General features: G+C 49.3%; 1 protein-coding gene across 1 annotated transcript in view; it reads right to left on the bottom strand.

The window, feature by feature from the left end:
• Positions 1 to 15,688, bottom strand: part of adamts18 (ADAM metallopeptidase with thrombospondin type 1 motif, 18) — an 81,828-nt gene extending 66,140 nt beyond the window's left edge. The window contains 3 exon segments of the mRNA XM_048263638.1: positions 13,969 to 14,288; positions 15,012 to 15,090; positions 15,644 to 15,688. Of these exon segments, the coding sequence (XP_048119595.1) occupies positions 13,969 to 14,288; positions 15,012 to 15,090; positions 15,644 to 15,688 (444 nt within the window).
• Positions 15,689 to 15,888: the final 200 nt, after the last annotated feature.

Genomic DNA, 15,888 nt, shown 5'->3' with positions numbered 1-15,888 from the left:
CTATAAATAGAAAACATGTTATCAATAAAAGTAAATAAATGAATAACTTCTGAAAATAAAAATGAAAATCTTTTGCGGTACCATTGTTTACTGGACATATTTTGCAGACTCCACTAATAAACAAAAAGAGAACATGAAGGGGCTTCTGAATGAATGAATGAATGAATGAATGAATGACTGGATGGTTGAAATAACTGTTTTCATGAGGTTTTCTTACTGGATCACACTGACATAGCTGAGCAACCCGTACTTATTTCCACCTCTCTACACTTGTGTGTGTTCTGTCTGATTACAGGGAGAGATTCTCCTCTGTTACCCTTCCCCCAGTAGCTTCCAGAATCACATAAACACACACACACACACACACACACACATACACACCGTCTCCCCTTCTCTCACACGGGCTGGGTGGAAATTAGTTCCAAAAACCACGGCTCTCCTCAGTCTTTCCTATGGAAGCTCTGAGCGCTCACGGCCAGCTTTGATGTGGTTTTCCACCGGCTGCCTGGCATTACCAGTTGTGATCGTGCATGTCTTCGGCTCGGAGCGTAGGAAGCGATTTACAGCCCGTCTCATTGGGTCAAGCGGCAGGAGCGGGCGAGGTAGAGGTGCGGGGCAGAGACAGAGAGAAAGGATAATTAGCCGGTCTCTGTGTAAACTCTAGCTGCTTTTAAAGCTCCCAACCATGATATTATGCTTTAAATTAGTAAGTGCTTACATACTCCTAGAGGCCAGAAGAAAGAGCAGAGAGAGAGGAAGATCCCAAGCTACTTATTACCGGGCTCTCAAACACATCTGCATTTCAAGACGATGTTTTTTGCCTCGCTGACCGCACTGTCGACTCAGCAGATGCGCCAGTGAGCACCAGGCGCTGACTGAAAAGCAGCGCCCAAAATGAAAGCGGGTATCGACCGGCGCTCAAAGACGGATGCTTTTAGCAGCGCTGCCAAAAAGCTTTCATAGAGGGTACTCTTCCAGATCTCTTCGCCCTGCAGCACTGTACAGTGCTCTATTCTAGGCTCTCAAAAAAGGGCTTATGCTTTTTGTCAAAATACTGCAGAACTGACATCTAATGGATTCTTTTTTTTGCCCAAACACCCTTCAAAACACCCAGGGCCAGATGTACGTACATTTGCGAACGTAGCGCTATCAGCGTCATGGACAAACCGCACATTGCGAACGCTGTCAGACCCAAGTTTCCGTCGTATTTATCAATCGTTCAATCCTTAGTGTAAACTGCGCCTTTCTCTGCCTTTCTCCGCCCATAAACACAATTTACGAACCACAACTGAATGGCAGCGCCTACATACAAGCGCAGTTGAATTAAGTTAACTGATGACAACTTTAAAAAGAATCAAACGTTTAGCGATCATGAAATAATACCATACATGATAAGATGTCAACAAGTAAGGAGATAATGAAGATCAGTAGTTCTACTCAAAATACTTGTGCACATAGACTGTGGAAGATTGGTCAAATCTAGCAAGTAGGAAAGTTTAAGTGAATTACGTGAAAGTGAAATTAAGACATTTGAAAGGCCAACGAGGGTTAATGTTGTTTTTGATAGTACAAAGACTTACAAAACTGGTGCTCTAAATAGCGATTCTGTTGTTTTTGAAAGGTTCTCTTATTGGACGATTGAACTGCAATTTGATTAACACCTGCTTTTACAAGGCGAAGTATTTCAAGCAGAATAGACGTGCGCTTCAGGAGCAGTCTTTGTACATACCGCGGAATAGATAACTAGGCGCTCTTTACTCTTCCCCTCCCATCTTTTTACGCTAAACTCCCACTTTCCCCTGGATCCTCTGGCCCCCAGTGTCAACATCAGTGATATTTCAATCATATATAGAGTCATTCAGAGTAATTATTGAAATCTCTTTTATTCTCAGTCTCTTTCAGCGGTAGAAAACGTACATCATCATGTAACTTGGATTACTGTCCAGCATTTCTGCCCCAAAGAGTTTCTCTTTACTAGTCAACAGTGACTAATCATATAGTTCTTTCGCCCAGTTGGACAGCTGACAGAGTCAGGTAAAAACACACAGCAGTAAACAGTGGCAAGGACCTGCCCTGTGAGACCAAGGGCATTTGCCAACTTCCCCTTTAAAAAAACAAAAAAGGGCATCTACAGAAAGTCCAGAATTAGCGACAGCAAAGACCACGGTGGTTAAGGAAACACGTTGATAATGACACCACATGGCCCCCATCATCACCGTGATCTGATGGGCACACTGTGGTACCCCAAGCTGCTCTTGTTGTCCCACTAGGGCAAACCGTCGCCGGATCCCCTTGGGTAAGGTGGTGGATGGCGTGTACTGCACCAGGCCTATGCTGGAGGGCACTAGGACCCTGGGGAGGTGCTCTGGAGACTAGGGACGTCAGCACATCCACTAATTGGAGTCCAGCTGCAAATGGTTAGATTGGCTCTGAACAGCACCTGAAAAGACCTGTTGCTAGAGAGACAAAGAGGGAAGCAGGGTTGTGGAAGTAAACCCCATACAGCTTGTGACCTTGGTTTAAGGCAGTACGTGGTCTGTTTAAACTGCTTCAAGTGTGATTGTTTGTGCCCAGGAATTTTGAAGATCGGAGTGGACTGCGGATCAGCCAAGAGGGCCCGTCCACCTTCCAGACTCGAGATCCAAAGAAGATCGAAGAAGTTTTTGTTGCATTTTGAGTACCTCAGATTGAGGCTTTATAAGTTAATAAAAGAAACCGTCTGCTGGAAATCACTCTCCTCGCGTCTTTGGATCCCTGGGAGTTCACATTTGGTGGAGAATGCGGGCAAGGTGACCCAGCTCAAAAAAAAAAAAATAAAAAAAAAACAAAACCCAAACCATGGATCCCGCGCTAAAAGAAGTTTTGTCCACCATCGTGCAGACACAACAAACGCTACAGAGAGCCCTTACGGAGTTCTGCAAACAATCATCGCCGAAGACCCCTGACAAGGTATTGACAAAACTAACAGCTGAAGATGATGTAGAATCGTATCTGGAACTCTTTGAGCGAGTCGCCACCAGAGAGAGATGGTCGAGAGAAGACTGGGCCCATATTTTGACTCCTTTTTTAACGGGGAGGCCCAACAGGCTTGTAGAGATTTATCTATAGCCGAGGCAGCTAATTATACCCAGCTCAAAGCCATAATTTTGGCACAGTATGGCTATAGTCTACCAGCAAAGGCTCAAAGGGTCCATCAATGGGCCTACGATCCCAGCACACCTGCAAGGCCCCAGATAAAAACTCTCCAGCGGCTAGTAAGGACGTGGCTCACGGAGGGCGACGGCCCTGCAGCGATTGACCGAGTGGTGCTGGACCGGTGTGTTCGAGCACTACCCAATGACGCAAAGAAATATGTCGCCCAGCAGGGAGTTCCCGACCTGGATCGGCTGATTGCATTGCTAGAAAACCACCGAGTGACACAGGATCTGATCAAACCCATGAAGATAGAGGGTCGAAGCAGTCCGGCGAAACTCGAGAGAACCAGCCTCCCCCGACCGGGTGGAAACAGTCCTAGGAGAGGAGTAGGAGAGCTGCCAGGTGTCAGGTGGGGCAGGTCCCCCGCCCAAGTCCCCCCGCCAACAGAGGATCGGCGCTTGTTTAGGTGGGTGTGGTAAAGAAGGCCACTTTGCAAGGGAGTGCCCTGAGAGGGATGAGTCCATGCCAACAGCGGGACCTGCCATGTCTTCGTTCCCATGTGGATACCTCACCACAGATTGGATGGAAGCCCATGAGTCTGCTCCACGGTTCCCCATAAAAATCATGGGACAGGATACAGAGGCCCTGCTGGATTCGGAAGAAGTCATCACCCTTGTCCGCCTCGAAAGGTGAAAGATGCCCATGGGGAAGCAGTGGCCGTGGCATGTATACACGGAGACACTAAGAGCTACCCAACAAGCCAGGTGAGAATTCAATCTCCCAGAGGGACTGTGTTCACAAGAGTTGGGGTGGTTCCTGGCCTACCAGTACCAGTACTGATAGGCAGAGATTGTGCCCTGTTTGCGAGATATTGGAACACTCCACAACAGGCCTGGGGAGTAGGACCAAAGAAGGCAGCCAAACCAAGGAAGCCACCGAAGACCCACCAAGCATGTGCAGCCCCCTCAAAGGAGGGTTCCCTATCCAGCCCTGGAGAAGAACAGGACCCCCACCCATGCCGCGTTGGTGGAATCCCGGCGGCAGAACCACAAACGCCAGAGCAAGGGGAATCTTCTGGAAGTAGAGAGGATGTCACTGCTGAGCGTTTCTCTGACTTCCTCCAGATCCACAGTGAGGCTCCAGGGGGCGCCACAGAGTTCAGCCGGAAGCAACATGAGGATCCAAACTTAGCCCAGGCGCGGAAATCGGGCGGTATTCAGCAGTGAAGAACAAGGCGAGGTGAGTCGACTTAATCTTCCATGTTTTTCAGTGAAAAATGGGTTGCTGTACAGAAAGGTAAAAAAAGGTGAGGAAGTAGTTAGTCAGCTCCTGGTGCCAAGATCCTATGCCTCTAAAGTGCTTTACTTAGCCCACTCCCATGTCCTCGGAGCTCACCTTGGGTCTGAAAAAACCTATGAACGGATAACTTCCCGATTCTACTGGCCAGGTGTAAAGAGAGCGGTAGAAGATTATTGTCGTCATTGTGCTGAATGTCAGCTCCACAGCCCCAAAGTGACCTACCGCAGCCCGTTAATTCCCTTACCGATAATTGATGTTCCCTTCAGGCGGATTGGGATGGACATCGTGGGGCCTCTCCCTAAATCGAGCAGACGACATCGCTACATTTTGGTCCTCCTTGATTATGCTACGAGATATCCAGAGGCCATCCCTTTAAGGGCAGCCACTGGTAAGGCCGTGGCCAAGGAGCTATTCCTCCTATGCAGTAGGGTCGGGATACCAGAGGAGATACTAACCGATCAGGGGTCGTGCTTCATGTCAAATGTAATGAAAGCCTTCTGTCGCCTCCTGAAAGTGAAACAGGTCCGTACATCTGTCTATCACCCACAAACGGATGGCCTTGTTGAGAGGTTCAATAAGACATTAAAGCAGATGTTAAGGAAGATGATAGTTACAGATGGGAAGGATTGGGACCAGCTCTTGCCTTACCTTATGTTCTCCATTCGTGAGGTGCCTCAAGCATCCACAGGTTTCTCGCCATTTGAGTTGTTGTACGGTAGAAGGCCACGAGGTCTGTTGGACTTAGCCAGAGAGGCATGGGAACAACAGCCAACACGACACACCACGGTGATAGAACATGTGGAGAGGATGCACCAGCGGATGAGTCAACTGTGGCCGATGGTAAGAGAGCACATGCTAAAAGCTCAGGAGGAACAAGCTAGGCTGTATAACAGGGGTGCACAGGTGAGGGAGTTCAGTCCAGGGGACAAAGTGCTAATCCTCATTCCCACTCAAGAGTGTAAATTCTTAGCTAAGTGGCATGGGCCATATGAGGTGATTGAAAAGCTGGGCCCCGTCAACTATAGAGTGAGGCAGCTGGGGAGAAGACAGAGCAGTCAGATATATCATATCAATCTGATGAAAAGGTGGCATGAACACAATCAGGTCGATGCACAGGCACTGTCCACTCACCAGCCTACATCCGGACCTCCGCAAGTTCCCATGTGCGAGCAACTGGCGCCACATCAAGTCCAAGACCTGACCCAGTTGCTGTGCCGGTACCACGATGTTTTCTCCGACAAACCGAAGGACGACGGTCGTGGGCCCACTACATCATCAATGAGCCTGGGAAAAAGGTAATGACTTAAACCTTACAGAATTCCAGAAGCCCGGAGAGAAGCCATCCGGGAGGAGGTTAAGGCAATGTTGAAGATGGGGGTAATAGAGGAATCTCATAGTGCCTGGAGCAGTCCAATTGTCATTGTGCCCAAACCTGATGGGACGTTAAGATTCTGCAATGACTTTCGAAAACTTAACGAGATCTCAGCATTTGACTCTTATCCGATGCCCAGAGTAGATGAGCTGCTAGAAAGATTGGGACCTGCTAGGTTCATCAGCACCTTAGATCTTACTCGTGGGTACTGGCGGCAGGTGCCACTTTTACAGACCAGGCTAAGGGAAAAAAACCGCCTTTACAACACCTGATGGGCTGTTCCAGTACAAAGTGTTACCATTTGGCATTCATGGGGCTCCCGCCTGTTTCCAAAGGCTAATGGATAAGGTCCTTAGACCTCACAGACATTATGCTGCAGCGTATTTGGACGATATAGTCCTTCATAGCACTGATTGGCAGACTCACCTGCAGCACTTGGAAGCCGTTCTGGGGGAGCTGAGAGATGCAGGGTTGACGGCTAAAGCATCAAAGTGCCGCCTTGGGCTAGAAGAAACAGACTACCTGGGCTACACAGTTGGAAGAGGACGTGTACGGCCACAAGCATCTAAGGTGGAGGCTATTACCACATGGCCACGGCCGGGCACAAAGCGACAGGTACGAACATTTCTGGGGCTTGTTGGATATTATCGTCAGTTTGTGCCCAACTTTGCTTCTCTAGCAGCTCCTCTTTTCGAAAGTGTTGACCAAGAAGGTTGGGAAGAGCCCCACAGTGGACCGGGGAAGAGGCAGAGGAGGCCTTCGGGAGCTGAAGGATGCCCTCTGCAAGGAACCTGTCCTGGCAACGGTGGATTTTTTTTTGCCTTTTGTCTTACAGACAGATGCTTCTATGGGGACTGGGGGCTGTCCTGTCTCAGGTAAAAGATGGAGTGGAACAACCGATTACGTACATCAGCCGTAAACTGTTAAAGCATGAGAAAAACTATGCAACAGTGGAAAAAGAATGTCTTGCCATAAAGTGGGCTATAGACAAGCTGAAATATTACTTGATCGGAAGGGAATTTGCATTAGTTACGGATCATGCACCGCTGAAATGGATGTCTGTCAATAAAGACAGAAACTCTCTAATAACCCGTTGGTTCTTGAGCTGCAAAATTACAGGTTCAAGGTGGAACACAGAGCAGGCAAGCAACAGGGGAATGCAGACGCTCTGTCGCGAAGATCGGAGTGCCTGTGGTCCGTTTCCCCCAGGAATGGCCTGAAGTTGAGGGGGAGGGTATGTGGTACCCCAAGCTGCTCTTGTTGTCCCACTAGGGTCCCCTTGGGTAAGGTCGTGGATGGTGTGTACTTCACCAGGCCTATGCTGGAGGCACTAGGACCCTGGGGGAGGTGCTCTGGAGACTAGGGACGTCAGCACATCCACTAATTGGAGTCCAGCTGCAAATGGTTAGATTGGCTCTGAACAGCACCTGAAAAGACCTGTTGCTAGAGAGACAAAGAGGGAAGCAGGGTTGTGGAAGTAAACCCCATACAGCTTGTGACCTTGGTTTAAGGCAGTACGTGGTCTGTTTAAACTGCTTCAAGTGTGATTGTTTGTGCCCAGGAATTTTGAAGATCGGGAGTGGACTGCGGATCAGCCAAGAGGGCCCGGCCCACCTTCCAGACTTCGAGATCCAAAGAAGATCAAGAAGTTTTTGTTGCATTTTGAGTACCTCAGATTGAGGCTTTATAAGTTAATAAAAGAAACCGTCTGCTGGAAATCACTCTCCTCGCGTCTTTGGATCCCTGGGAGTTCACAACACGCTGAGACACTGCCCTGCAGACCAGAATAGGACATGTGTCCATAAACACACGGCCACCGCACAATGTCCATAAACACACAGCCACCGCACGATGTCCATAAACACAAGGCCACCGCACGTTTCCAGCCGTATGTGTGTCACTGTGGAAAAGAGGGAGATGGAGACGCGGAGATGCAGAGAGGTGGAGGGAGAGAGAGAGGGAGCACAGTGCCAGGTGGAGGGAGAGAGAGAGGGAGCACAGTGCCAGGTGGAGGGAAAGCACACCGCCGCTGTTGCAGAGGACTGCTAATGTCACCCTGACCTGCCTGTGGCACTGCGTTGCGGAGACTTGCGCTCTCTCTAACATGTTTGGCAAGTGGTGGCATAATTAGAGAGTGGTGGCGTCCTCTCCTCTTTGGCACTGTTTAAACGAGGACACACTCTCGGGCCACGGCTTGGCAAGCCCAAGCAGGCAATAAAGACACCCCGAGATAGCTGCTTGACCATGTCATGGAAAGTAAACACATCTGAGCTTCGTGAGCAGGGATGCTCAGACGCTCCTTTACAGGCACTGCGAGCTGTGCTGCTCACAACTTATTTGTTTGTCGCTGACGCTGAAGACATGTCCCTGTGTGACCCTGACTTAAGACTGAATAACTACACCACAACGGAGAGAAAGAGAGAGAACGGGAGAGACATCATTAAACCTCTCTCACACACACACACACACACACACACACACAACACACACACCCAAAGCCCATGCCACATTTAATGTGTGAGCAATAGGAAGGGAAAGCATGTAATGGGCCCAACTTGTCACTGCGGCTGTGACTGTGACAAACACTTCAGCATTGCCCAGCCCATTTGCCCATTTGTCTTGTGTTTCCCAGAGCAAAAGGAAACCAGACAGAGAGCTAAGAGTTTATGTGTCTGAGAGAACGAGAGAGAGAGACAAAAAGAGATGGAGAGAGAGAGAGGGAGAGAGAGATAAAAAGAGAGGGAGAGAGAGATGGAAAGAGAGGGAGAGAGAGGGAGCACAGTGCCAGTGGAGGGAGAGAGAGACAGAGCACAGTGCCAGGTGGAGGGAGAGCAAGCCTGGGCCTCCCCTCGTTTGTTGGCATCACCCGGCAGTTACTACATCACTGTCACCATGGAGACCACCAGGGAGTAGCCCTCAGCGACTCTCACAGTGCTAAAGTGGCACACTAGCCCCCATGAGTTATGAGTGTGTGCGTGTGTGTGTGAGTGTGTGTGTGTGTGTGTGTGTGTGTGTGAGTGTGTGTGTGTGTGTGTGTGTGTGAGGAGTGTGAGTGTGTGTGTGTGTGTGTGTGTGTGTGTGTGTGTGTGCGTGTATTGGAGGAGGGGGGTAAGAGCAAGGGGAACATGTGTAACTACACAAGAGGCCCAAACCAACTGCAGCAGTCTGGCTCCAATTTGTCTGTCTCCCTGCGGAGCACCAACGAGGACAAGTACAAATGCCCGCCGTGCCACCTTTGGGTCCCCCAACATGTCGTCTCTCCCTGTCTGCCCTCTCCTCCCCTGGCTGCTGCCAGTCCCTGGGGGCTTCCCTCAGGCAATATGATGGGGTTTTAAGTGCTCTGGAGCTCTTGGGGTGTGGGGTTCGACGCAGGTGGTCATGAGATGTTTGTCAAAGGGTGTCAAAGATCTCTGGGAAAGTAAAACCAGGCCAACAGGACGCTCAGATTACTGACTGGCTTATTGTTGACCGCGTCTGCAAGGAGTACAGTGACCTGACAGCAGCAGAACGGAGGAGTCTTTTGGGGGAAGAATCCTGTTGCCTCTGTCTTCATGTTCTTTTCCCCCAATTCAAACATCCTCATAATAAAACTCCATAAAACTCAGGCGGCAGAAGTTCACAAGCAAATTGCCTCCCTCATCCAAGTCCAAGAAACACTCCAAGGCCGTGTAGAGTTACAGGACTGTCCTTCTCTGGCCTGCACTGAGCGCTTAAGGCTCTGCTGTATGACTTGACACGGAGTTAACACAGACAAGCGCCAGACGCCTGCTGACAGCTTCTCTCTCTGTCTCTTCACCTCCATCTCTTCCTCCATCTCTTCCTTCCTCTCTACCTCCATCTCTACCTCCATCTCTTCCTTCCTCTCTACCTCCATCTCTTCCTCCATCTCTTCCTTCCTCTCTACCTCCATCTCTACCTCCATCTCTTCCTCCATCTCTTCCTTCCTCTCTACCTCCATCTCTACCTCCATCTCTACCTCCATCTCCACCTCCATCTCTACCTCCATCTCTTCCTCCATCTCTACCTCCCTCTCTACCTCCATCTCCACCTCCATCTCTTCCTCCATCTCTACCTCCATCTCTACCTCCATCTCTTCCTTCCTCTCTACCTCCATCTCTACCTCCATCTCTTCCTCCATCTCTTCCTTCCTCTCTACCTCCATCTCTTCCTCCATCTCTACCTCCCTCTCTACCTCCATCTCTACCTCCATCTCCACCTCCATCTCTACCTCCATCTCTTCCTCCATCTCTACCTCCCTCTCTACCTCCATCTCTACCTCCATCTCTACCTCCCTCTCTACCTCCATCTCTTCCTCCCTCTCACACTCTGTCTTTCCTTCCTTCTTTCTCTCTGTCACACACTCTCTGTGTCATCATCTCTCTCTCTCTCTCACTCTCTCTCTCTCTCACTCTCCTCTCCGTCTGCTCGAGGCACTCATGGGCACCACCATCCACCGCCCCCAGGAGGGATTCCACAAGTTAGCGAGTGTTGGCCACAACTGCCAGCCTGTGAGCGCTGAACAAACACAGCTGAGGGCCCGTCGAAAGCCTGTCCACACACACCTCTCCAACTCCAGTTCACACACTCCAGACACGCAGTCTAGCACCCACGGGTTATTGGGGGAGGCACGAGTGGTAGTGTGTGTGGAAAAGACCCGCTCTCTCCCCAAAATACTCCTCAAACACACACACACACACACACACACACATACACACACACTGTCTAAAACAGAAATAATACAAGATATCACTAAAGAGGATTATCTCTAAACTGAACCTGAAGCATTTAGCTTTGGAAGTATGTAGCGATACTACAGACATGATAGACATCCTTTCATAGAAACCAAACTGTTCCAATTTTGATGTTTCTAGCTTTTCTTTTCGAAAATATTATTTCAGCTACATTTTATTTCAGCTTAAGGGCATGTAAACTTTGCTACTGAGTATACAACTCCCACAAAGAAGCTAAGACTGAGAGGACGTTCAGAGGACAAACAGAATCAAGTGCATAACTGTGGCACAATGGCCAACTCTCAGTGGAGAGGTCATGGTGGAGTCAGGCATGAGTGGGCATGCTCAGGCAAACTGTCCTGATTCATGACCATAAGTCAATCCACAAACCTGCAACTCCTAAACTCCACAACTCTGAAAGATCAGCTGACTGTGGCCCACTGAACTGTGTAGCTCATGACTACTAAGGAGGGAGGTTGGGTTCTCCTGTGCGACATGCAATGAAGCCGCTCCAGCAGAATGGGCCGAGGTGTTTTATGGGGGAGGGCTGAATGACATATGGCCATGGCCTGTTTCAGCTTGCATGGATGCTTGCTTGGTCCACTCAGGGAAGCTGAAAGAACGGGATGCAGGATGCAACGGTGTGGCATGGAAGGGTGACGTGGGGTGGGTCCAGAAGCCGTGATTTATCTCTTGACCACCTGGATAGATAGATACTTTATTGATCCCCAGGGGAAATTCAAGACACCTGCGCTAGATAGATACTTTATTGATCCCCAGGGGAAATTCAAGACACCTGCGCTCAAAGGGTCCGAGGACGACTCTGAACTTGCACCGAGGAACAAACACCGGGCATGGTAAACTCCAACAGCTCCAATAATGCGCTGGACAAGTACGAGCAAGGCTCCTGGACAAACAGAAGAAACTAGAAAGCCAGAGAGACAGCCGCCAAGCCCTGTCTTTTGCGTTCCAGCTGCAGCTTCTGCTGCCGAGCGTGTTCTGGTGCAGAGATCCGCACACATCTTTCTCCTTTTTAATTACTCTCTGAAAGCTGGGTGTCAGCGAGGGCAAAAACACACACACACACACACACACACACTTCTGAACAAGCTGCCTAAGAAAGACAGCATGGTCGTAATTAAATCACCATTTAAAATGATTCAGGATTTACGACTCAACCCCACCCCACCCACCCACCGCTGATTTAAAAGGACCATGGCCGCCTGTTCTTGATTTAACAACGCAATCCCTCCCCATCTGCTCCTCCGCAGTACCACCGAGCAGAAGATAAGCAGCCAGCAAGTGGGCTATCTTCCTTGTAAAACACCCCAGGTCTGCGCTGTAAGCATGACTGAAATAGATCAGTGACAACAGACAGTGTGCGCATCCTCAAGGAGCTGTGGCTAGTGAGGGAGCACTCTAGGGCTCGTCTCCGTGGTGCCCGGAGCACAGAGGCGAAGGAGACACACACACACACACACACACACTCTCTCTGCACGGCGGCCCCTCCGGCCTCTGCAGGCACATGGAGAGCCTGAGGATCAGAGAGGATGAATGGGCACTCATCTGTGCTTAATCCAAAGCTCTCCTCTACGACCAGCACAGAAGCAGGGAAGACAAGTAGGGGTTAAACTCTTGTGTGTGTGTGTGTGTGTGGGTGTGTGTGTGTGTGTGTGTGTGTGTTTATATGTGTGTGTGTGTTAAAGAGAGAGAGAGGGAGAGAGAGACAGATAGATAGATAGATACTTTATTGATCCCCAGGGGAAATTCAAGCGACATGCATACACATACACAGACAGAGTGTGTATGTGTGTGTGTGTGTGTGTGTGTGTGTGTGTGTGTGTGTGTGTGTGTGTGTGTGTGTGTGTGTGTGTGTGTGTGAATGTGAATGTGAGTATCTCTACCTGTGTGTGAGAGAGAAGTGTTCATGTGAGAGAAGAGAAAAGCAGCGAGTGAACAAGACAAAGGAGTAGAAGCAGAGAAACCAGAGAGAAATCAAGACGGTGAAAAAACAACCCAAAAAGACACAGTTTCCCACATTTCCATGTAAACTGGCACTTACAAAGTAGTTGCTTAAGTCGGCTGTACAAATTGTTTAATGCAGGCTGCCCCTGGAACAAAAACTCTACCAGTCTGAGTGCATAACAGACTGCACACCCAGTGAATCTCTCGTGGCCCTCAGGTCATTCTTGTGAAAAGGGGGAAAAGCGGGAGAAAGCGCTGAGGAGAAAAGGAGAGCAAGAGAGGGGAGGGGACAGATCAAAGAGTCCCTTCCAGTCTATTCACATGCAATTGCAGCTGAATCACATTGTGTTGTCAGAGAGGGCTCTTTAAAAGAATGGCTCTCCTCTGCTTTATTAGGGTGAGGCTACCACTAATGAAAGGGACAATACAAAGATTAGCGCTGCCAGCCAAGCGACGGAGGCTGCACTCTGGCTTTTAATTGCTACTAACATGAGGGGACTGTGGAGCAGGGCAAACAAGGAACAAAAGAGAGTGCAGAGAAACAGAGGAGGAGGAGGAGGAGGCCGTTTGGTGAGATAAAGGTATGGAGCTTTATGGCACAGCCACATCCGGGGTGGGACATGTGATCCCCCTGACACAGTTCAAAAGAAGAGAAAGAGAGAGACTGTCTGTGAAAGAGGGAGAGAGAGAGAGAAAGGAAGAGAAAATAGAGACTAATGTCATGCAACCGTCTGCCTGTGCTGGGCAGTCTCACACTTAATCCCTCCTTTTTGCTCACTCTTTATTTCTCTCTCTCTCTCTCACTCTGTTTCCTCCTCTCTCTCTCTCTGCTCCCTCCTCTTCCCTCTCTCTCTCTCTATTGTTTCTCCCTCTCTCTCTGTCTCACCCTCTGTCTCTCTCTTTCTCTCTCTCTCTCTGGCTTTGCCTCTCCCTCTCTTCTACAAATGTCATTTCAGCTTTTCGTTGAAGTCTTATGTCAAGACTGTGTCATGAAAACATTCTTTAGGTGACTGTTTCTGAATCAGCTTGGTTGCAGATGGCACCACTGGGGCTCCTCCTAACTCTTGTTTAACAGCAGAATAATGTGAGTATGAGAGTCTGTTGAAGTTTTTCTCTCTGCCTGTCACATTAGTCATCCCCTCCCTCTGTTGTCCCCCTGGACCTCCACCTGACCTTGCTGGTCATTTATTCATTGAGGACAAGCGGCTGCTGAGTGTGGCACCTCTTGCCGATCCATCAAACATGCTAAAGAGGTCTGGCCCACTTAGGGGAGTGATGCATTGGTCATCTTTAGGCACATCTGCCTAATTACAACACTAAGTCATAACCCCACTGCCCACCCCAGCAACACCTATCTTATTACGGGCTGATGTCAGTGTGGACATATTGTGAGGGCCTAGGGAGTCAAACAGTGTGTGTGTGTGTGTGTGTGTGTGTGTGTGTGAGGGAGTGGGAGGGGCGACTCACCAGTCCTGTGCAGGTAGATATAGCTGCCGAAGACTCCATTTGGTTGCGTATAATCCCTTGATAGAGGCATCCGTGAATGGCAGGGTCAGGCGTCTCCGTGGTGATGCCCTTTGACCCCAGCGTCTGCACGGTGAAGCCGGGGGCCAGCACGGCCGACGGCGTCAGCTCCAGGTGCCAGTCCTGGCCGAACGCAGACATACGGTAGTGCACGGGGCCCGGCGTCTCCGCAACAGACCGGCGGCTGCGGCTGTGCCTGGTCATGTCATGGGAGACGTAGCTGCCCAGGGAGTCCACCTCCACCGGACTTACAAAGAAATAATCTGCACAATAGGGAACACACAAAGATGCTGTCAACCCACTGAAATATTTATTCTGACTCTTTTTGGGACATGAGCCAAAAAGTTGGGTTGGCAGAGGAAAAATATGTGTTGGCAGAAAACACACAACAATATATAACATCCTGTGTGCTTCGGAATTGTAAAGTGGATTACAGTGTGAAGAGGATGGTTGGGGAACACCGACCAAATCACTTGGACCAAAGAAAACAGAGTGGCACATACTAGGACTGGCTCCAAGTGAGAAATCTCTCTCTCTCTCCTCTCTCTCTCTGACAATCACAAGGACATGTGCAGGAGTGCATGAATGCACACATGCATATGCGCGCGCTCACGCACACACACAAACACAATCGCGTACAATATAAGCGCAAAATAGACCTGTTGGAGGAGGGACGTCACTAGGATTATGGGCGGGGGCATACTTTGACACCTGGTGGTCGGCAGCAGCCTACAAGTGATTCACTTAACATCTGTGAAACAACTTCAAAGTCTGCACCTCTCCGTACGAGTACCTTGGGGAACTGCGGATGTATCACATTCAAGCTGCAGTTAAATACCTTACGCAGCTTTCCCCAGGCAGGTCAATGTAATGTTGCAGACCAGTGACGCAAGTAAGCGCAATTAAGTCCCTCGTCAACTAGTCATTACACTATTAAGGTAGGTAGTCCTGTAAATGTCTAAAAACAGCAATACAAGGGAACTTACCGCGATTCAGCCCGCTAGAGTCACCGGCAAATGTGCCTGAAACCAGGTTCAAGGAATGACAGCAACATATATGTAGAGTCTGCAAAATCAAACAAGTAGAATTACATGCTTGACAGAATTGATATGACTACTTAAGTTTGCAATTGAAAATGTGTAGGTCACCTGCCTTGATTATATTTCCAAACCACAGGGTGCTCAACGGCTTCACTGATGTGCGGCTAACAAGTGGCACTGGTAAAGTCCATAACAGAAGAAAAAGGCAATCCATGTTGACAAGCATGTACCTCTCCTGTTACCTCCTCAGAAATCGTAGTAGCAACAATCCGTGGCAATGCATAATGAAGTTGTCAAACATTGTCAACTGCCCCTACTATGGCTTTTCCCCTGTTCGGTTCTCAGGTTATTTCCAGTGGATCCATTCATGGGCGCTTGCAGAGTCAAAGCATTCTCCCGTGAGTTGCTTAAACAGGTAGCCTATACCACTCTCCTTCGCTCTCCCTCTCCTCTCCTCTCTCTACATGCGCACTAGAGTGCTGACTGTGCTCCAGCACAGTTCAGTGGCTGTGACAGTCGGCTCGTGCTCAGGCGGCTCAGCAGTGACACCGAAGCAGGGTGGGGGGTTGCTCCTCGACCAATCCGTGCAGAGAACAGCGACTGTATGGGGTGCAACTGGACATTCTACTTTCAGACCGCATATATCTGCAGCGATGGTGCGCGAGTTCAACGGGTTCCCTCCGCGGTATGTTGAACTACCTACGCCGTGCCTAGTTAAGACTTCAAAGACAGGATAGTTAGTTGCAATTTTAAAATGTTACTATTTACGAGCTTATGTGGAGAGATTGCAAGATTGACAGCAGAAATTATATAGTCTGTAGTG

Source organism: Alosa alosa, chromosome 14 (assembly GCF_017589495.1).
Source record: "Alosa alosa isolate M-15738 ecotype Scorff River chromosome 14, AALO_Geno_1.1, whole genome shotgun sequence".
Taxonomy (NCBI): domain Eukaryota; kingdom Metazoa; phylum Chordata; class Actinopteri; order Clupeiformes; family Clupeidae; genus Alosa; species Alosa alosa.
The sequence above is the reverse complement of the archived record's forward strand: the minus strand, read 5'-3'. Positions and strand labels throughout refer to the sequence as shown.